This window comes from Lithobates pipiens, unplaced genomic scaffold, assembly GCF_037356315.1.
Source record: "Lithobates pipiens isolate NorthernLeopardFrog02 unplaced genomic scaffold, aLitPip1_a1.2 Scaffold_13, whole genome shotgun sequence".
Classification (NCBI taxonomy): domain Eukaryota; kingdom Metazoa; phylum Chordata; class Amphibia; order Anura; family Ranidae; genus Lithobates; species Lithobates pipiens.
The window spans coordinates 339779795-339803221 of NW_027507718.1; the positions used below are offsets into that span (position 1 = coordinate 339779795).

A 23427-nucleotide genomic window follows, 5' to 3' on the forward strand; every position below is an offset into this window, starting at 1 on the left:
GAGCATAAACATTTTTTTTTCCACAAACCCTTCCCTCGGCTCATTTTATCAATTTGTTTGTGTCTTTTCAAACTTCTTTGAGCTTTTTTATCCTATTTCATGCTCTTTTGCGTGTTTTCAAGCACTTAGGCATCTTTTTTGCTAAAATGCTGCTCTCAAAAATGTGAGTTTGCTGGGTTTTTGTTTTCTGCCTGTAAGCGCATATGCCTGTAAACTCCTGAACAAACAATAGTGTGCATGGACATATTCATATTGGCTAAGATGGAGGGGAGTTTCCAGGCAGAAAAAAAAAGAGAGCTCAAAAGCCTGTAGGAGCCTTTTCTTTAAGCTTCTTTGAGCTGCGGTGTCCATGAGCCCAAAGTGTCTCACCATATTCATTAGAAGCTGAAACAAGTCAAATGAAGCTCACCTTATTTCTTGGATTAAAGATGTCAAGCATCATCTAGTCCTTTTCTTCTCAGCCTTACTGTGCCTCGTTATTGGATTTTAGTCCTGTCAATCATGGAGACTTGGCATCCCATGTGGGCATTACCTTTGGCAGTCTGTATGCAAATGCAAACTGCTTTTCTGGGCCGACACCTACTCCTCAAGGCAATTTAATATTTACATAACTCCTCCCAAGAGACAGTCCACCACTTGTATCAGGGCTATGGGCTCTTGAGAGGAGTACTGAGGCAGGGTGCAGCAATGTTTTCAGTAAGTCATAGTAAGCTTGCTAGCTACTCCCTCCAGCCACAATGTGCCAGAATTGCATAGAGAAGAACTAACTCAAGCTTTGTAATGAAATTGGAATTAAACTTAATCTTTAAGCATAATTTCCAAACTTTTGCCTTCTTTCCCAGCACTGGTAGGGAGGCTAATATGCAGTAGACTGAGAGCATACAATGCAGGGAAACAAAAGCTCCTACTGTATCATGGGAGCTGTTTTTTTTCATTGTTTAAGCTCAGTGTGCTAAGCATAATGAGTAGAAGGAATGGCCACAATCAAGACCTAAAATTGAAATTGAAATCTCTGCATTTGCAAAAGTGGTGATAGGGTTGCATTATATAGCACTTATAGAAACAGACAGTGTAGAGGAAGACTTTAAAGGAAATCTAAAAAACAAAATAATTAATATATATATATATATATATATATATATATATATATATATATATAAGAAAGAAGGGTGATATCTGTTACAAATAGTTTGGGTTTAAATGTTAACCTGTTGCAGCAGATGCACATAAATGGATGTTCTCTTGCTGAGAATAATGACAAGCATGATCCTGACAGCAGGAGGAATTTGAAGACTGTGAAGAAATGTCACATCAATGAAAGACACTTTCCTTTTTTGTTGCTAAAATGTCTTCTTTCTTTTCACTTGATAGATACCTAGTACACAGATACAACAAAATGCTTCTCTTTATTCTGTAATGGATGCCGCAGGATTGAAGGACAAAATGACTAAACTTTAGTGGCACACCGTACACTGTCTGCTGATAACTACTTCAAATGACAGTCTTTATTAAGAGTATTCCATGGATCTCAGGCCCCTGAGCGTAGTCCAACATACCGACTTTCTCTTTTCTGTTTTTAATCTGTGTCTTCCTCTGTAGAAGTATAAGTGTGTTTATAAATTCATTCATTTTTGTCGTTTATATAGAACCAACAAATTGTATAGCTCAATAACAATTATATAGATTATACACATCAATCTCTCTCCTTAAAAGAACTTTCAAAGTTTTGTCTCTGGCACAGTCATATAGACCAGTGTTTCTCAATTCCAATCCTCAATGCACACCCAACAGGTCATGTTTTTAGTATTTAGGATACTTATATCTACTTATATAGCGCTGTCAATTTACGCATCGCTTTACATAAAGATTGTACATTCACATCGGTCCCTACCCTCAATGAGCTTACAATCTAACGTCCCTAATACACATTCATATACTAGGGCCAATTTAGACAGAAGCCAATTAACCTACCAGCATGTCTTTGGAGTGTGGGAGGAAACTAGACTACCCAGAGGAAACCCACGCAGGCACAGGGAGAACATGCAAACTCCAGGCAGGTAGTGATGTAGTTGGGATTTGAACCAGGGACCCTTTTTATTGCTAAACGAGAGAGCTACCCACGACTGTGCCGTCCATGTTTTTGGGCCTTTCATTATTTTACACAGGTGATTTTATCAGTTTCACTGCCTTAGTAATTACCACAGCCGTTTCATCTGAGGAAAATCCTGAAAACATAACCTGTTGGGGCGCCTTGAGTACTGGAGTTGAGAAACACTGATATACACAAACATATACAATGTAGGTCCAACCTGCATAGCAGGCAATTGACCATAATATTTTTGAGTTGGGGGGGAAAAGGTAGAACACCCAGAATAAATCAGTGCAGTCATGTAGATTCCAGACAGACAAAAGCCCGTACACATAATCAGAATACTGTACAAAAAATAACGCTATCTAAGTGATCACACGATAATCGGAGTGTTAGTACACAGTTTTCTTCTGGAATTTTCCAAAGGGACAAACACGAAAAGTTCTCGTACAATGCCAGATCGTACAATTTTCATTTAACTGGTACAGTTTTCATCCGAAAATACAATACAAATACATTACATCACTTCCAAATTTTTATTCTGTCATACGAGAATTTGTGTACTTTAGTAACCTATTAATTTTTGATATGGAGACTAGCATGCAAAAAACAGACAATCATTCATCCCGATAATCTCATCCTGTGTACTGAGCTAAGACTCCATGCACACTGGGCTTAAGAAATCGCTCATAGAGAGTATTTTTGTATACATGTTTAGGCGAGTTGTTTAGCGTTTTTTTCTGCCAGAAAGCTTCAATCAAAAATGCAAACCAGAAGGTGTTTTTTTTTCCTGCCTCTAAAAGCTGAGCTTAAAATATGCCTCTAATCATCTAAGCAGCAATTTTTAAGCCAGTGTACATGGACCCTTAATACAGATATTGTATCTAGTGAGGAATGACCCAAGACCCCTTCCTTATTTATTTGCTGTCTGGCCTTCTCCTCTACTTACTTACATGAGGCTTCATTTACCTTTGACTCTCTGGGGCTACACTTCCCCCAAGAAATTAAGAATCAGAACTATGCTTTAATTGTGAGTTATAACTTTGCATTGCTGAGGTTCACATTCAGAACTCTTATTGACTTTTTTCATGGCAGAGTCAAATGGTGGAATACTGTGAATCTATATTCAAATTTATTGTGGTATACTATGAGACAGGAAAAGAGAATGGTTATGGAAACTGGAGAGTACAGGGGGCTTCTTCTAAAAAAGACTGACAGACCACTAGAATGTGCAACATAGCTGCATAGTTGTTAATTTTGTATTAAAATATTATTAAGTCTGTTGTCATATTCTGATCTGTTAAGACTATAAATAAATCAAACGCCTCTTCTTCTGGTCTCCACCAATTGTAACAGTCTGTTTCATTTTTTCAAAACACTTGGAAGTCTATTTGTTGAATGTTCTATTTCAATGAAGGAAGCTTGTCTTTTTCTCTGGGTGGGGGAGTCTTGAATGCGATATGAATTATCCAGTGTGTGTCTACAGGTATAGTGTATTGTAAATGCAGAGAGGCATATTTATAGATGTACAGTACAGTCTAGTTGTAGTATATATAATGGTTCAGGTTTAAAAGGCAATATTTACATACAGTAGGTTCATTGCAGTACCAATATGTACTGTATAGTGGTATAGTGCATTGAGCTGTAATTTGATCATTTTATAAATTACAATGGCCTACTATGGAAAAAACACTTCTGTCCATTGTTTTTATGCATGATGTCCACTGTGACTAGGTGATGTTGCTAAGTGTCCCCATTTTCCCAAGTGTCCTAATATGTATATATTTAAAGCGCATGTAGCCACATACCATGAGATGGCTATATCTTGATCATACAATGTGACAAAGAAATGCTGAATTGATAGGCAAAATATTGGGTAGTATCACGGAATGGCTGCTCCCATTAAATATGGGTAAAGGCCATCTTTTCCACTACCATTACCAATAGCTGAACATAGTCAGGCTTATTCCCCCATAATATTCTGAACCGCAGTGACAGTGTAGAGCACTGTCTTTTACTGTCAAGAAAAAAGGTTTTCTGTTGGTTACTGCAACCTATAACTGAAGGCTCTCAATACGTTGAGCATTGTCTTACATTACTGAAAATGTTTTCAGTATTATTATTAAGTATCTGCACTAACAAATTGTACACAAGTAATGTTGTGTCACCAATAAATGTTGGACACTAATGTATATTGCACAAATTATATTTTTGTGCAGCAAGAAGACCTAAAAGTAAGTAATGACCCTGTTACTTAACCTTCAAGTATAAGTTCTAGCTTTAGAACTAATGTTCTTTTCAGGCACCCTCCTCCAACATTTTGTCACCTGTCATACGTACCTGAAGCACAGTTCATCTACTCAGTGCCAAACAGCCTGGCTCCTCCTGTATATGTGGCCCAATGAGAAGCCTGAATGGATCCAATGTACCCCCGGATTAGGACTTTAAATATCAGTTTATCCATTTAAATAGACCTACACTGAAATGTTAACCTAAAGTGTAACTAAAGGCATTTTTTTTCATTTTTTATAGAGTAAGGGAGGATTATAATCAGACTAGGTTCTTTTTTTTGTTGTTTTTTTGCCCATTGAGGGCCTTTCCCTTGACTTCCTGTCCCATAGCCAAAACAGGATGTGGGAGGAAATCTCTCCAGTGTGAAGGAATCCCAGTGTGTCACCAGGGTCACCTGAACTAGTGTCCCCATTGGAAGATTTCCCATCTATTAGTGTTCTGATGTCAACTCAAAATGTGTGATTTTCTTTTACTTTCAATGATAATAGTAAGCAGGAAAATAAGCGGGACACAGACAGCAATAAAAATTTACAGCTATTTGAATCCCTCACCACTCCAAAATTTAAAAAAAATAGTTTTGCCTTTAGTTACACTTTTGTTTTGTTGAGAATGGATTAATAAAGTCTAAAAGCCTAAGGTTTTGATCAGGTGAACTTTGCTGAAGGAGAGGAACACAGTTCAGATTTGTTGAACGCCCCTATTTATGGCCACATTCCCTGAAATCTTCTGGACCACAAAAGGGGCCATCATCACGCAAGCTGCCTTCAGTTTCTAATAGCACTGGGGATGGCCAATGGCCCGTCTACGTAAATTCTGCATACTGTTCTACTTGTCTGAGAGGCCACCACTAGACAGCTAGGAATCTAAAGTTCACAAGACGGGTTCTTTGAATAAGATTTAGAGGTAGGTATAGTTGACTAGTTAAAAAAAATATTGCACCACATTGTGTAGGGAATAGAAGGGGTTGGTATTTTTATTTGGTTCTAAAACTGGACTTGGAATCTAAAATCCCAAACCATTTTATCTTGCCTCAACTCTCATGCTCAGCTCTCAATCCCTAATTGTAATACATTGGTGCTCCATTTAGTACATTTTCTGTAAAACTAATTCTGATATAATTTTGACTCTGATTTTGTTTTATTTTTTGCCAAAACAAATCTTTGCCTTAAGTTATTATTGTTAACAAAACTGTTTTTTGCCAATATATAATATGCCAAAAAAGCAGTACCATAAAGAGCTATTCCTTAATGTCTACATCAAATACAACCAATCTGTTGTAAGTGGCTAAAGGAATGATGGGCTTTGAAGTGTGTTTATTTTTGTTTGGTCATCATTAATTACCGTACTTGATTTCAGCAGCACTTAAATAAGTAATCACTTCTGTCAGTCATGCTATAAATAAGTAAATTGAGTTGTTGACATATACCTTCATTTGATTTCAACTCCAGCCTCTGCCATTTGTGTCATTGTTATTTTGACTGACACCAAATAATGAACATATAGGTGGTATACACATCAAGTAATGCCGTTTTTCATGCAGCTTTCCACCTTTTTCATAAGAGCTGAAAAGATGCAGTGAGAAATAAATCTTCTATTGTATTACTGTAAATGGCCAAATCCCCCAGTGTATCCTGGCAATGTGCCCTAAACTTGTATTTGGAGCAGCTTTAGCGGAGAATAGAGAGCAGAATTCAAATGATCATTTAGCTGTAGCTCTCAGGATGTCAAGTGAGCTGCCAGTTATATTAGAGACTTCATCATGGCACAGACATACGCTTCCTGAGCTGCTGTGGGTTCACTCTTTTCTGGGACTTTAAGGCTATTTGCTGCAAAATTGCTCATTCATCACCTCATGAAATCAACTCAACCCCATTTTTTAACATCTGAAGAGAAAAGTAATTTTGGAGAGAAAAACCATAAATGACATATATTTCTCCCTCTTCGTTTCCAGGTACTCGCCTCTGTCAGACATAAAATTGAACAATTTGCAGCGGCAGAGCAAAGTTTTCCCTTGTTACTTGCAGAAGCTCAACAATACTTGCTGGCTCGCATGGGCTCGCCAAGCCGCGAACTCCCAGGTGTGTTAACCAAAGGTAATAAACAGGTTACATCTAAGCAGATTAGGTCACTGAATGACTGAATTAAAATACAAGAAGAGACATTTGTATATATGAAATATTATTTCACCATGTTTTTGCATTAACTAGAATGTAGAATGTATGTTTCTTCTCTCATTTATCTAATAGAAATATAATTTTTTACTCTTAAAGCTGAACTCCAGGAATTATATTTTTACTTACAACCCCTTATGTTCAATGTTCACTTGCATTGGTCCAGCTTGGTTAGATCTGTATACAGAAGGCAAGTCATTTGTGGGCTGCACAGTGGTGTAGTGGGTAGTACTCTCACACTCCAAAGACATTCTGGTAGGTTAATTGGCTTCTGTCTAAATTGGCCCTAGTATATGAATGTGAGTTAGGGACCTTAGATTGTAAGCTCCTTGAGGGTAGGGACCAATATGAATGTACAATGTATATGTAAAGTGCTGCGTAAATTGACAACACTATATAAGTACCTTAAATAATAATAATTCACGCACCCCCTGCAAGAGACCAGTGCTCACTTATGTAGCATGGATTACTGTACCGCATCCCCAGAGCCCCTTGCATGTCAGCTATGATGGACTAGGTATAACCAAGCTAGACCAATGTGATTTTTTGAAAAAAGATTATTTATAGAGTTCAGCTTTATTGCTTCATTTTAGGGAATTTTCAATGAAAGAGGAATATAATTAGTAGGCTACATTCACACCTATGTGTCACATTTTCATGCATTTTTTGGAGCAGAATTGCAAGTTTTTTCAGGCATTTTTCAACTAAAAGGTTGAGGTAAAAGTGCTGCTGATAAAGGGGCGGAGAACTGCTATTTGAGCAAAAATTGTGTGACAAAACATTTGAAAAAAAGCTCATGATCCTCTTGTTTGTTCACATAAAGCAAAGCAATAGGTTTACCTTATTGCCATGCCGGCCTTTCCTGTACTGACCAAACTCGTCCACACACAAAATGACGTGATTATATGCATTTATAAAACATTTCCAAATGCATAAAAATGCATGTAATGACTTTAAATGGTATAAAGCACACTGTACGTTTAGTTTACTTAGAAAAATAGAAATCTGTACATCCAGGGGCAGAATACTCTTTAAAAACATGTAAATTCATTTAAGCGTTAGATGTAAATGCATGTACAGTTGCATCTTTCATCAATGCAAAACAAACACTAAACTGTCCAGAGCAATTTCTCCTGCATTTAAATCAAACAAATACAAAGGGCCCACGGAATGAGGCCTAACCTGAGCAGTCATTAAGTCCTGTAGCTGTAACAAGTGGGTGGGAAGAACCCTGTGTTAGCTCAAACCAGATCAGCTGGGAACTAATACAGAACTTCTTCTCTTCGCTCCAGTGGGTAAATGGAGTACAAGCAGGGCAGAACTTACTATTGGGCTTGACTGGGCTCAAGCCCATGGGCCCCGCCCATCAGGGGGCCCCACGGGCCCCGCCAAGATACAAAGCCGAGTGTACTCGGCTTGACTCCGTTTACAGTCACGCCCAGTCCCGCCCTATGATGGACATAACACAGGGACTGGAAGTGACTGTGAGCCGAGCCAAGTACACTCGGCTACTCTTGGCTCCGCTCGGGACTGCAAGAGGACCCGAGAACCACTATAAAGACATATTCGGCGACCCATCGCAGTTTTCTACGGAAGTGACATTCCTTCTCCGCCATCTTTCTACACCCCACACTCGTCCACAGTAAGGATACACTAAGAAGGGGTAAAGCGCACATGTTGTTACACCCACCGGAGTTTTTAGACGTATATTTATAACATTAAAGTTAGTATATAGTGAAATACAGGACTTACAACTTCCGTCTGACTACTTAGATGTTGAATTTTAAAAGCAGAAAACTTCTGTCAGATTAGCAAACCTGTGAGATGGGCAGGGTTTCCGCTGCTTTTAAAATTCAAGATCTAAGTAGTCAGACGGAGTTATAAGTCCTGTATTTCACTATATAAATTGACTTTACTGTTATAAATACATGTAAAATGCAAAACTCCAGTGGGTGTAACAACATGTCCACTTTACCCCTTCTTAGTGTATCCTTACTGTGGACGAGTGTGGGGTGTACCAAGATGGCGGCAACGGAACGCCACTTCCGTAGCAAACTGTGATGGGTCACCGAATATGTCATTACACCGTCAAGAGGACCCGAGAGCCGCCGAGATACACAGGACTCTGTATCTTGGCGGCGCCATTATTAAACTTCAAGAATGCAATGACAAGGCTGCAAATGACACTGGACAAGGCTGCAGATGGATGGGCAAGGCTGCAGATGGACACTGATAAGGATGCATTAATGGGCATTTAAATGTTTTTTCCTTAAACTTCCCTCCTAAAAGGTTTTTTTCCTTAAAACTCCCTCCTAAACTTGTGGTACGTGTTATACCCCGATAAATATGGTAATGTATGGAAGGTAGGGCCCGAAAGTGACTCAAGCCCAGGGGCCCCCACCGCCCTAAGTCCTGCTATGAGTACAAGGGTAGTAAAATGACAGCTATTTAAAGTAGGTTTATTTTCTAACCTAATTGTAGGCAGATACAGTATTTAATGACCACCATTTAATTCAGTAATATAGTAATTGGAAACGTATTAATGTACTGTATTTCAAAATAGTATTAGAAATACATAAATGTATTTTTAAAAAGTATATCATTCTGTATTTAAACAAACCTACTCCCTAACATTAAGACTAGGAGAAAAAGGGACAGCACTGAAAGCTGATCAGGCTTCCCTGAATTGTACAGTACTTTGAGCCTAATAAATGCAGTTCACTGATTAGAGAGGAGTGCATGGTATTGACCACATGAGTAAACCGTTACTCCTTCACTATCCAGTCACAGTTTCCATCAAACTGCACTGCTTTGATTGCAATGGCCAGTATCATATTCTATGTCTGCCAGGTATATGTGGATTAGAACGCTGACTAAACAAAACTACAATTTGTGTGGCCCAAAATACAATTCACAATACATAATACAGTTCACATGCATTTAGCTGTTTGCCTACCCTTATATTTACACTTCCATTTTAAGGCTTTATAAATTCAGAATAGCCAAAAAAGACCACGCCATCACAGCACAGTGCACACAACTGCATATGCATTTTAACCTTTTCTATCATGGCATACCACTGTACTCGTGGTTTACACATATCAAGAGGATAAGTTAGGGTGCATTACAGTAATGTATGTTGCCTCTGAAGCAGTTGGAGTCACCTGCGAAAACGGTAAGGCATATCTTTCCAGCTGCCTCCACCTATTGACACACCGGATAAGATCTACCTTTGTATATATGATAAGTACTTTTTATTCACATGCTTGGTATGGAGAGAGAGCCATGCTTGGATGCATCTATTGACTTTCATTTGAGATGTTTATGCTTGCCATGTCCGAATATATTGGGATTCTGAATTAGAGCAGGGCCCCTTTGGGGTATTTTTAAATACCACGCTGAGTCATCCCAGATGTCTTTTGAATGGGGATTACCAGACCCTTAATTAATGACCTTGGGACATTAAGTGGATATATACTATACATCTGCATTGGCCGTTTGGATACTCATGTGAGGGAGAGATTGTATACCTGTGGAAGAGATCTGTTCTAAGAATTCATACACCTGCCTAACCTCCTCTGAACTGGGAGTATCCTAAATACATGTGTTGAAATATCTTGCCATATATACCTGTGAGAGGGAAGTAACACAGGCATATCAACATGAACATGCTTTAATATCCTTGAATAAATTCTCACCTGTGTTGCCTCCTCTAGAACAGTGGTTCTCAACCCTGTCCTCAAGTACCCCCAACAGGCCATGTTTGCAAGTTTTCCTTTATCTTATCGAGTCAATAGCCTGGTATTCTGGACAGCTATTTTATCTAAGAGAAATTCCCAAAACATGGCCTGTTGGGGGTACTTGAGGACAGGGTTGAGTACCACTGCTCTAGACCATTGGTTTTTGGGCTCACCTATTTCATCTATGAGTCCAGTGTGGCACTCCTGAATGAGAATATTACGTTAAAACTCTTTATGCATGCTTCAATACAATTCAGCCAAGGATCTATGAATAATGCACAAACTGCCAACAGGAATGTACCTACAGGATTAATACAATTCTGTCCAGTCCAATTGTTGAATAGCTGGGGGTTTGAGACTACATATCTTCTTACAGATTAATGTACATAATGGGATGGCATGTCTAAGGCACTGAATATAAAGCATGTATGAAATAATACTAAGACAGTTCAACCAATTCTTACATTTGTTGCTCTGCATTAACTAAAAGATAACTATAATGCTTTAATATACTATCAAAACCAGAACAACTAACTTCACAGAGATGCTTGCAGTCCTATGATAGCATGAAGACAGGCAGAGGTTTATGGGGTTGTAAACTTTTCATTATCTATTATCTAAAGACGACCTTGTTGTAGCTGTTGGTATTGTTGTTATCATATGTGTATTACAGTGTAGTGATTACTTTCTGCACTTTCTCACTTTAGCAGGCTAGCTCTAACCAATGTTGGGTTTCCAGGTTATAGATGACTTAACACCAATACACAAGTTCTTGATTACATGACACCTTGTGCTTCAAGAGAATAAGGAAAATGCAAAGACATCTCAGTCATACTGTGTAAATTAGTCTTGTCAAGTATAAGATGAAGATTCTGCTTTGTGACATGCTGTAGACCTTTATTCTATGTACTAAAAGAGACCACATTATCTATGTAAAAACGCTACTCTATATTTATCCCCAAATGCTGGCATAGCCACATGTCCATTCCACAGAAGCCTAGTTATGTCCCAAGCTGACACCCAGCATGTTTTATATATAGTATTCTCCAGGCAAGTAGCCAAGCTCCGGGCTGGACTAAGTAAAATCAGGAATAAATGTGTTGTATTATTGCAACCAACTAATCTTGTCATGCAACATCATCAAGGACTCCGTGTAAGAGAATTGTAACACTTGCCACACAATTCATGTGCTTGCACTGGCCTCTGATATGCCCTTATTTACATGGAAGCTTTAAAATAAGTCACATGTGGCAGTATAAAAACAAACCGGAAAAAAACTAGAAGGACATTATTTCCTTTGCCTCCACACACCCTTTGGGCTGTTCCCACATTTTATTTAACGCAATATTATAAATACCTGCTTTCATTTTCAGGACTCCTCCATTTAACAACTTGTACCCCCTACTGCAAAATCATCTATCCTATTATCTAGCCTAAATTTTAGGGGTCTGTTTCTCAGGAAACCCTTTACCAAAAAACTTCTTCCTCCACCATGTACCCGCATTTGCCTGCATTGAACCAACGTGTAACCATCCTGCTGAACTTGACTGCCTCCCAAGTCTGTGCATTTTACCGGAGTCTGCAGGAAAAACGGTTTGCAGCAGAATCATCCCATTAAAGTTATTACCTGTTATTTATCACACCATACATTCAGACCAAAATAATTACATACATCTGAACTATGATTATACCTTACTCTACTAGGTCAGGCTCAGATGTATCATTTCAAAGTAGTTGAGTAGTATAGATCACTACGGCATGTTGTCATTTGGCATACAGCTTATGGTATTTGCCTTTAGTTTATTCTCCTTTTTTTAAGTGGCAACTAAGAGCACTGTATATTAAACAATACATTATACAAGGGTGCAAATTTAGAGTGAAGACAAATCAAGGATAGAGACGTGACATATGATGAGAAAAAGGCCTTGTTCGTACTATTTAACAATCTAAAAGCTTACTATTAAATCAATTTTTTTAATTTAAATATTATTAAATGGTGTTATTGCTTCTCCCCTTGTCATGTCATTCTTGTGAATAGCAGATTGACAGGACGTGTAATCTAGTTTTCTGTTGTGATTGGCTACACAGTGAGAATGCTTTCCTAAACTTTGTGTAATTTTTCTGACTGGTGGTTAAAAGTCAAGGTTCAGAATCTCAGCAACAGCCAATTGTCAATCAAAGTTCTGGAAACGAAGAGACAGTTATCAGCAAGACACATAAGTCAGAGGACTTTCACTTCTCAATTTGCTAATCTTTTAACTGGGAATAACAAAAATTCAGATAAGCTGTTGCTCAGCCATATTTAACTTTGTGTAGCACCTTCCTAGGTAGGTGCTAGGATGAGTGTATTATAGTTTTTAGTTTCTTTGCGTAACAGGGGGGACACCTCAGGTGGGTGACCTTAGGGCCTGAATTTATGACATGTGGCTTCAGATGGTCCTACCATAGCTGACAGAGGGAGAGTCTACAGTGCATCTGGTCTGGTATTACAGAGAGAAAAGGCTGCCAGTGGTGCGGCAGGAGCCTTGTGAGTACAGACACCCTAAGGATCCTTAGACAGTTATCCCCACTTGTGCTCTAAGTCAGCTAAGGGGCCACACAAATAAGAATGCTGGCTAGTGTTCTTTGAGCTTTGTCCAGGACCAGTGGCGTAACTAAAACCTTCAGGGCCTGATGCAAGAAGCCATGAAGGGCCCCCCTGACAGGGCCCTTTCTTCCGAGCTCGGTGGCGGAACAACTGGGCCCAGTTGCAAGTGGGTGGCTGCATGTAAAGGAACCAATTTCTCAATTTCCCCGCCGCTTCTCCACCTCTCCCTCCCACAGGTGTTCAGCAGCTGCAGGATGAAAATGAAGAGATGGGTTCCTCTATGCCAGTGTTTCTCAATCTTTTTCCAGTCAGGGCACCCTTTAAGTACATCGCTAGGTGAATGGAGCTGCACTGCAACCACCCTGCTACTGTGTGCATTGCATGCAGTTGCAGCATAGTGATGATGCATTTAAAGGGGTTGTAAACCCTTGTGTTTTTTCACCTTAATGCATCCTATGTATTAAGGTGAAAAAACACCTGGCAGTGAGCACAGATCGCTTTTCAGAGGAACAGCATTATTTTGCTGGTACTTTGAACAAGCAAGAAAAAAAAAAAAAGTTCTGATTGTACACATATGGGGTAGGGCTGGGGAAAAAATCTATTTGAATCTTGAATCGAGTTGAGAGGTCAAATCGATTCAAATTTTCAGCAAATCGATTTATAAAAAAAAAATTTTCACCAGGATCGGCGCTGACACTGCACCTGTCCTGAGGAGCTGAGGGCAGGAGTTGTTAGGTGAGGCCGCGGCTTCGGCCTAGCCTGCGAGGCCGTACCCACGGACTAGGACGAAGCTGCGGCCTCGCCTAAAAACTCCTGCCCGCAGCTCCTCAGGACTGGCACGGTGTCCATCAAAAAAAAAAAAGAACTTGATTCGAATTGTGAATCAAGTTTTTTTTTTAAATTACAGATTTTTTTTCAGCTCTAATGTGGGGAGGGGGGGGGGGGGGGGCAAGATTAAACGCGCATACATAAAATGTGCATACATACATCTAAATAGCGGCAGGTGGTGCTCACAATTTTTGGGGGGCACAAAAAAATGTAGAAAAAAAATCATCAAATGCAGCCACTGTGCCCAAAAGCTGCTACTGTGCCCAACAAACGCTGCCACTGTGCCATCAAACGCTGCCACTGTGCCATCAAGCACTGCCACTGTGCCATCAAATGCTGCCACTGTGCCATCAATTGCAGCCACTGTGCCCATTTAACGCTGTCACTGTGCCCTCAAATGCTGCCACTGTGCCCTCAAATGCTATAACTGTGCCATCAATTGCAGCCACTGTGCCATCAAACGCTGCCACTGTGCCAAACACTGCCACTGTGCCATAATTTGCAGCCACTGTGCCAAACGCTGCCAGTGTGCCATTAAATGCTGCTAGTGTGCCCTTGAATGCCCCCAGTGTGCCCCCCCCGCCCAATCGACATCTACACACATACACACACACACACACACACACACATACATGCGCATACAAGTGCACACACATACATACAGAAAGTCTTTTCAAAAACGGCAGTGCTTTGTTTATCTTACCGCTTCTTGCCAGGTACTGCACTGTAGGGGGAGACAAAGAGCACACACTGGGCTTTCAATTTAGTTGTAATCAGTGTGATGACTCCGAGCTCCCCGCACAGTGCCGATTACAGTTCGGCTGAAGATCGGGGAGCTTGGTCTCAGCCACCTGCTCCTTGAGATATACAGGGGGCCCTCAAGGACCCCCTGCAGCATGGGGCCTGGTCGCCTTGGTGATCTCAGTGACCCCTATAATTCTGCCACTGTCCAGGACTGTCCACTACTTTACTAAGGAACATTGCTCTGTTCTGCTATGAAGAAGTCTATATCTGCCTTTGCAATGACTTCAGTCAAGTTTCACTAGGAAAAGGTCCTCAGTGTGAATAGTTCAATTTAGATTATCTTGCTATATCCCTTACCCTATCTAATTTCTCCAATAAAACAACAAAACCAAAACCATTAGACTGGTTATTGGAGTAATGAGTGAAAGTGTACGTGCACTTGGCTGTGGAAAATACCTTGCATCTGGCTGAAGAGCAAAGAGTGGGTAAGACCCGGGCAACATGCCCACGGTCCCTGCAGGGGTAGTGCTACATTTGTATTCTGAAACACATAGAATATTATTGTATGTAGAAAAATACTCCATAGTGTATTCATTTATGTAGAAAGACACTCCATGGTGTATTGTTCTATGCAGAAATATACTCCATATTGTAATAGGCTATGTGGAAAGATACTCCAAAAGGTGTATTATTTATACTAAAAAGAAGCTCCATAGTGTATTACTCAATGTAGAAAGATATCTTATATTGTATTATGTGAATACTAACAGTTATGTTCCTGGCAGATACTGCACTGAATATTGGAGAGCAAGAAACTAGCACTGGAGAGAATTCTCATCTGGTGATGCAGAAGAATAAAGAACAAAGAGTAAAGATGTCACCTCCACTTTCTACAGCCTCGACCCGTACCAGAAATGCCGTGCTTGCAGCTGCCATATTCCCAGAATTCCTAAAAGAACTTGCCGCGTTTACCCAGGAACACTCTGTGTTAGATTATATAATAGGGAACTCATTTTAGAAGTTTTTATAGCTGGTGATAGGATGTTATATTCTTTTTATGTTAACGTTAATTTTCTATAACATGGAGAAAAAATATTTTGTCCAGCTGGGAATATTGCAATATAGTGATCAATACCTTAATTGCAAAAAAGCTACTTCCTGTAATACTTGATAGATGCTGGGCTTTTTGGTCCATCTGAATATGGTGGTTTGTCTTTCCTGTTCTGTGTTGGTTTATGTGTTCATAACTTTTACATACTGTATGTAATTGTTCTCTGTTTGCCTTTGTTTTCTTTTTGCTTTGCTACCTGTTTGCATTGGGCACTTTTTAGAGATGAATTCACCTAAAAACTGTTATTTTTGTCTAGGGTGAATGTTAATAATATGTACAGGTACATTTTTGTAAAGACAATTCATGAGTATGATTTTCTGATAATTAATCGACTCTTCAAGCAATGCTGCAGCCTCTGTCATGGCTTCACTGACTGTGTTGAACTTGACCTATTTGCAAAAAACAATTTGCTATTTTTAGTGCAGTTTGCAAAGAAAAAGGCCAGGAACTAGCATTTTCAGAAGAAGGTCAACAATGGTTGCTGACATATTTTTTCACCACAGGTCTCCTTTAATCTCTTGCCACCCACATCATGCATATGTGCTTTAATCATCATGATCAGGAGTCGGTGGGAATGGCTCCCAACCATGTGACAGCCAATCATAGTGGTCACGTGATTATGAAGTCTGTCCCACTCCCTTACACATAAAAACCCATTTAAATGAATTGGTGGAAAAAAGTTCAAACTTTACTCTGGGCATGACTGTTTTATAATTGCTGTGTGCCACTAGTGTCATCATTTAATTGAATTATATTTTTTATTTAAAGAAGTATCTGCAAAAAAGATATTACTTAAAAAAATTGGTGTCATCACATGCCTGCCCAAAGCTTTTCAATAGTTCTGCAGGTGGGAATCATATTGGGCACCATGACATTTCCTGTGACTATGGGTGCAATGGGGAGAATACATATCCCATAATTATGCTGTTAGATGTGCAGCAGTAGTGAATCATTTTTAGCTGGAGCTTAGGTACGGCTTGGGTGGTGATTGGGTAGATATGTGGGCAACATGTTCCTCTTTCTTATTTCCAATTCATGCCCGTGATGTGTCTGGGCCAGTAAAGCTGACCAAGATCATATTGACTGGATTTTAAGATTAAAATATAATTTAAAGAACATTAAAATGTAAGTGTGCTTGTATAGTGTATATATATATATATATATATATATATATATATATATATATATATAGGCAAACGTTGAGTTTTCTATTATAGGGGAACAATGGAAATAGTTAGATCTTTAGAATGGAGTCGTGCTTTTGGACTGTCCTTCTAATGGTTCTCATTGTACAAGCAGCATTCTGTAGACACAGGTGAGTTTAACCTGGCTTGATAAAGAGTTGCAGATTTTTTCTAATTTAAAGAGATCTACCTATGGCCCATTGTTTTATATATGTCCTGTTCACACTATACATGTTAAGTGGCGTGACAAAAAAACAACAACACTGTTTAACCAACATTGTGCGAACAAGCCCCCATGGTGATTACTGAGGCTTCAAGCAAATGTTGCTGTAGAATTGGTTCAAGGTTAATTTGATGGTTTATATGTTATACGCTTTAGTTGTAGTTATTTATATGTAAGAATGTCACTGTATGTGTTCATTTACTGTACCTTAAAGTGTACCTGCTCTGCCTGCATAGAATTAAAATTAAGGATAGTGCTGAAAACAATGACACTAGTAGGTCTATCAGCATAACTTTAATTTTCCATCCTGCCCACAGAAATTACCACCAGAGGTCCCAATAAATCCAATGCAAACACAAACTTCATGATACTTGTGTAGCCCCCTTAGAATGTCACTCCCATCATCCTCTCCATGCTCCAATGGGGCAGTGTTGTGGCCTGACCATTTGGTTTTGATGGAGCCATTGTGCCCATACTTCAAAGTTCAGGTTTTTACAGGAGCAACCAGAACTTTGTGTGACATGTGGAAAATAATATTTATGCTGAGGCCCTGTATAGCACCTTCTATTCATCACTAATCTTATTTTTCATGTGTGCCAGGAGTACAGGCTTTCTTTGTGTAGCTGGAAAGCTACTCAAATTATCCTATATATGCAGCTTATATTTAAAAGATTTGTAAACATGAACCGTTGCTGCTATGAACTAATCAGCAACCATATGAAAATACTGGAGGAGTATCACTAAATAAAGTGCCTTTGTATTTATACTGTAACTCTAATGCATTAATGTCTCCATATTTGTACATATAATGGCGATTGAAGTATATTGCAGGCTATATTTTTTTTAAATGCCTGTGATGATGTTTAGTATTTCCAGGTGAGTCAATAAGGATTAATAAAAAAAGGATGGCAACTGCATTGTATTTTTCCTCTTTAACAGCAAATGAAGAGTTTATTAAGGGGAAGTAAAATTACATTCCAAGTTGGTTTATGTCAAAGATCCACATAACAATCACATACAATTTTCATGTCCTTATCAAGATAATGTCCCCCCATAACATGTACATGCTGAACTCTAGCCTTACCTTCAGTGCTGTACAGATGTACAGGCTTCTTTTCCATACTTAAATTGCTTAATCTGATTTCACTGCACAAAGTCAGCTTCTCACATGGGTTCATTTCACAAAGAGTTAATTTGCTCTTTAGAAATCTCAGATAAAATAGCTCATAGCGTCTTTCAAAACATTTTTTTCCAATAAAATAATGTGTGTGTGTATATATATATATATAGTGCATTACTCCCTTGGGAGCTGCAAAGTGTGTTCTTTACCTTTGTGTTAACTTATTCCATTCCTCCCATGCAAGAATTCACAAGCAGCAAACAGTCTTTTGCAAAACATTATGAAACTTTATTGCCCAAACTTTAGTGATGATCCAATGAAATAGAGGATATGAGTTGCTTCTAATAATCTGGTTCCTAGTTCTGATGCTCTGTACTTTCCTTTGATGAACCAACCAGCACCCCTCTAAAAGATGCTGTGGGTTATGGATATTAAAAGTCCCAGGCCTCACCGCCTACCTTGACTCCTGCAATCCGCCCAGTGTCAGTTCTGGAAAGTGTCCTTGATGGATAAGCACCGCTGGGTTGCACTCCCTTGCTCTCTCCCATCGATAGTCCATGATTGCCACAGAAGGTCGATCCCAGTTTCCTCCATCCGTCTTTCATCTACTTCCTCCCACGCATGGTTCGGTACATCCCAGGCTGGGACGCCCGGTTTTCTCCTACAGATTACAAAGTGACTGTGTGGGTTATCCAGCACTGAGGTCTCTGAACCATCAGGCCTCAAACCCGCTCCTGCTATCTAGCACTGGGGTCTCTGAACCCCCAGGCCTTCAAGCCTGCTCCTAATGCACGCTACATCTCTCCTGCTTCAGCTCCTCTCCTCCCAGGAACTTTCCAGGAAGCATGTGACCTCCAGATTATATGCGAGTCCTGCCCCTGCCAACACAAGTTAATGATTGGTCCAGAGCTCTCCATAAAAGCTGCTTGCCACTCCAGTCCCAAGTCCAGCATCCCTTCCAGAACATTTCCACTGGAAGGTAAAGGGGATCTCTCTGAGCCAGAGTGTAGGTGGCCACACCCACCTCTATTCTATCACTCCTACCTCCCAAAACAAACAACCAGGCCTAAAAAGCATAAGGCCCTGGCCAAATTTACCTACCTCTATGTACAGAAAACCTATTTAGCACCCACCAAAATGGGTGGGCGCTATATATATATATATATATATATATATATATATATATATATATATATATATATATATATATATATATATATATATATATATATACATATATGTGCACATGTGTGTGTGTGTATGTGTATATATATATATATATATATATATATATATATATATATATGCACACACACACACACACACATACACATGTTTTTTTCTCAAACATTAGGTGCTGGAACTCAAACACCCCCCAAAACCCCTCTCCCCAACCACACACACCATCCAAATCACATCAAATATTGGGTGTGGTCATATTTCACAAACAGTAGAAGGGTCTTAAAGGGGCATTACATATCAGGATTGCATTACATACAGAGTTCAGAGTTCATGGGGGTTGCACACAGAGTGCAGAGCTGTCACTTGTAAACACAGAAACCAGACTTCTCTGTTTACAAGTGATTGTGGTAAGCAGGCACTAAAGGGTTTGAGCCAGATGTGGTGGAACTGAGTTCCACCAAGTTCCCCCTGAAAAAAAAAATGTATATACATAAACATACAGTACCTCACAAAAATGAGTATTTCCCTCACATTTTTTTAAATATTTTATTGTATTTTTTCCTGTGACAACACTGAAGAAATTACACTTTGATATAATGTAATGAGTGTACAGCTTGTATAACAGTGTAAAATAACTCAACAGGCAGCAATTAATGTCTAAACTGTTGGCAAAATAAGTGAGTACACCCCTAAGTGAAAATGTCCATATTGGGCCCAAAGTGTCAATATTTTGTGTGGCCACCATTATTTTCCAGCACTGCCTTAACCCTCTTGGGCATAAAGTTCACCAGAGCTTCAGAGGTTGCCACTAGAGTCCTCTTCCACTCCTCCAAGATGACATCACAGAGCTGGTGGATGATAGAGACCTTGCACTCTTCCATCTTCCATTTGAGGATGCCCCACAGATGCTCAATAGGATTTAGGTCTGGAGACATGCTTGGCCGATCCATCACCTTTACCCTCAGATTCTTTAGCAAGGCAGTGGTCATCTTGAAGGTTTGTTTGGGGTCGTTATGTTGGAATACTGCCCTGCAGCCCAGTCTCCAAAGGGAGGGGATCATGCTCTGCTTCAGCACTCTGCAGCAATGCTGGCAGCACTCATATATCTATTTCCCAAAGACAACCTCTGGATATGACGCAGAGCATGTGCACTCAACGTCTTTGTTCGACCATGGCAGGCCTGTTCTGATTGGAACCTGTCCTGTTAAACCGCTGTATGGTCTTGGCCACCATGCTGCAGTTCAGTTTCAGGGTCTTGGCAATCTTCTTATAGCCTATCCTTATGTAGAGCAACAATTCTTTTTTTTTTTTGTTTTCAGAACCTCAGAGAATTCTTTACCATGGGGGGCCATGTTGAACTTCCAGTGACCAGTATGAGAGAATGAGAGTGATAACACCAAATTTAACACACCTGCTCCCCATTTACACCTGAGACCTTGTAACACTAATGAGTCACATGACCCCGGGGAGGAAAAATGGCTAATTGGGCCCAATCTGAACATTTTCACGTAGGGGTGTACTCACTTTTGTTGCCAGCGGTTTAAACATTGATGGCTGTGTCTGAGTTATTTTGAGGGAACAGCAAATGTATACTGTTATGCAAGCTGTACACTCACTACTTTACATTGTAGCAAAGTGTAATTTCTTCGGTGTTGTCACTTGAAAATATATAATAAAATATTTACAAAAATGTGAGGGGTATACTCACTTTCTGGAGATACTGTATATAAACACAACAAGGATAATAGGCACCAAGAGGTAACCAGACCCTGTGTAAGGGGGACAGTCTCTGTATTAATAGTTCATAAAAAGTCCATATAAGTTCATAAGACAGGAAGAAGTAATCCAACAATAATGGGGGATCCTAGGACATGGTGTCCAAGCACTAGGGCAGGCTTATTCACAGGAGCAGAAGCAGGCTCTAAAGGACAGGCAGGAGAGAGAAGAAAAAGCGCCTCTAAATGCAGACAGATTACAGGTTTATCAAGTACAATATAATACAAGGGGCAACTCACATGGAGTGAAATATAACAAGCTAATCAGGAATAGGAGTCCACGATGTGGACCGCCAAGGTCTGCTGCCATGTGAAGGAGGCCAGGCGGAAGTCCTCAGGTGGAAAGATGAGCAGAGTGGATGAAGCTGGACCGCCGAATGTGCGAAATGACGTCACCGGAGGGGGAAGGTCACAACACTTTATCTGAGTCTGCGCACTCCTTCATCATGATCAGCCTGATGAAGTGCTGCAGACCAGCTTCAGTCCCTCTGTTTGGCTTTCCACCTGAGGACTTTTGCCTGGCCTCCTCCATGTGGCAGCAGACCCCGGCGGTCCACATCGTTGACATCCAGCGCTGACATTGTGGACTCCTGTTCCTGGTAAGCTTGTTACACTTCACTCCATGTGAGCTGCCCCTTGTATTTTATTGTACTTAATAAACCTGTAAACTGTCTGCACTTAGAGCCGCTTTTTCTTCACTCTCCTACTAAAATAAAGCATGAGGTATTTCATGGAAATGTGAGGTATTAATCTCATTAAACTATTTTGTATTTTATCTCATGATATCCGTGGGATGGATACAGTGGAGAAAGATTAGAACTCTTGTCAGTTTTTAGTGCTAATAAAGTGGTTAAATGGTTTAAACCGTAGAAATACAGTGGTGTGAAAAAGTGTTTGCCCCCTTCCTCATTTCCTGTTCCTTTGCATGTTTGTCACACTTAAGTGTTTCGGAACATCAAACCAATTTAAACAATAGTCAAGGACAACACAAGTAAACACAAAATGCAATTTGTAAATGAAGGTGTTTATTATTAAAGGTGAAAAAAAATCCAAACCATCATGGCCCTGTGTGAAAAAGTGATTGCCCCCCTTGTTAAAACATACTATAACTGTGGTTGTCCACACCTGAGTTCAATTTCTCTAGCCACACCCAGGCCTGATTATTGCCACACCTGTTCACAATCAAGGCATCACTTAAATAGGAGCTGCTTGACACAGTAAGGTCCACCAGAAGATCCTTAAAAGCTACACATCATGCCGAGACCCAAAGAAATTCAGGAACAATTGAGAAAGAAAGTAATTGAGATCTATCAGTCTGGAAAGGGTTATAAAGCCATTTCCAAAGCTTTGGGAATCCAGCGAACCACAGTGAGAGCCATTATCCACAAATGGCGAAGACATGGAACAGTGGTGAACCTTCCCAGGAGTGGCCGGCCGCCCAAAATTACCCCAAGAGCACAGCGACGACTCATCCAAGAGGTCACAAAAGACCCCACAACAACGTCCAAGGAACTGCAGGCCTCACTTGCCTCAGTTAAGGTCAGCGTTCATGCCTCCACCATCAGGAAAAGACTGGGCAAAAATGGCCTGCATGGCAGAGTTCCAAGGAGAAAACCACTGCTGAGCAAAAAGAACATCAAAGCTCGTCTCAATTTCTCCACAACACATCTTGATGATCCCCAAGACTTTTGGGACAACATTCTGTGGACCGATGAGACAAAAGTGGAACTCTTTGGAAGGTGTGTGTCCAAGTATATCTGGCGTAGAAGGAACACTGCATTTCATAAAAAGAACATTATACCAACAGTAAAATATGGTGGTGGTAGTGTGATGGTCTGGGGCTGTTTTGCTGCTTCAGGACCTGGAAGACTTGCCGTGATAAAAGGAACTATGAATTCTGCTGTCTACCAAGAGATCCTGAAGGAGAATGTCCGACCATCTGTTCGTGTACTCAAGCTGAAACGAACTTGGGTTCTGCAGCAGGACAATGATCCTAAACACACCAGCAAGTCCACCACCGAATGGCTGAAGAAAAACAAAATGAAGACTTTGGAGTGGCCTAGCCAAAGTCCTGACCTGAATCCTATTGAGATGTTGTGGTATGACCTTAAAAAGGCCGTTCATGCCCGAAAACCCTCTAATGTAACTGAATTAGGACAATTCTGCAAAGATGAGTGGGCCAAAATTCCTCCAGGACGCTGTAAAAGCCTCATTGCACGTTATCGCAAACGCTTGGTTGCAGTTGTTGCTGCTAAGGGTGGCCCAACCAGTTATTAGGTTTAGGGGGCAATCACTTTTTCACACAGGGCCATGATGGTTTGGATTTTTTTTCACCTTTAATAATAAACACCTTCATTTACAAATTGCATTTTGTGTTTACT

At 40.0% G+C, this 23427-nt stretch overlaps 1 protein-coding gene across 4 annotated transcripts in view; it reads left to right on the top strand.

The window, feature by feature from the left end:
* FHIP1A (FHF complex subunit HOOK interacting protein 1A) overlaps positions 1-17741 on the top strand; it is a 362353-nt gene extending 344612 nt beyond the window's left edge. For 3 of the 4 annotated variants that reach the window (XM_077477031.1, XM_077477030.1, XM_077477032.1), the window contains 2 exons: positions 6333-6474; positions 15237-17741. In XM_077477031.1, the coding sequence (XP_077333157.1) occupies positions 6333-6474; positions 15237-15469 (375 nt within the window). In that variant the 3' untranslated portion in view covers positions 15470-17741. The remainder of the gene's footprint in view (positions 1-6332; positions 6475-15236) is intronic. The other variant, XM_077477033.1, reaches the window with a different exon arrangement.
* Positions 17742-23427: the final 5686 nt, after the last annotated feature.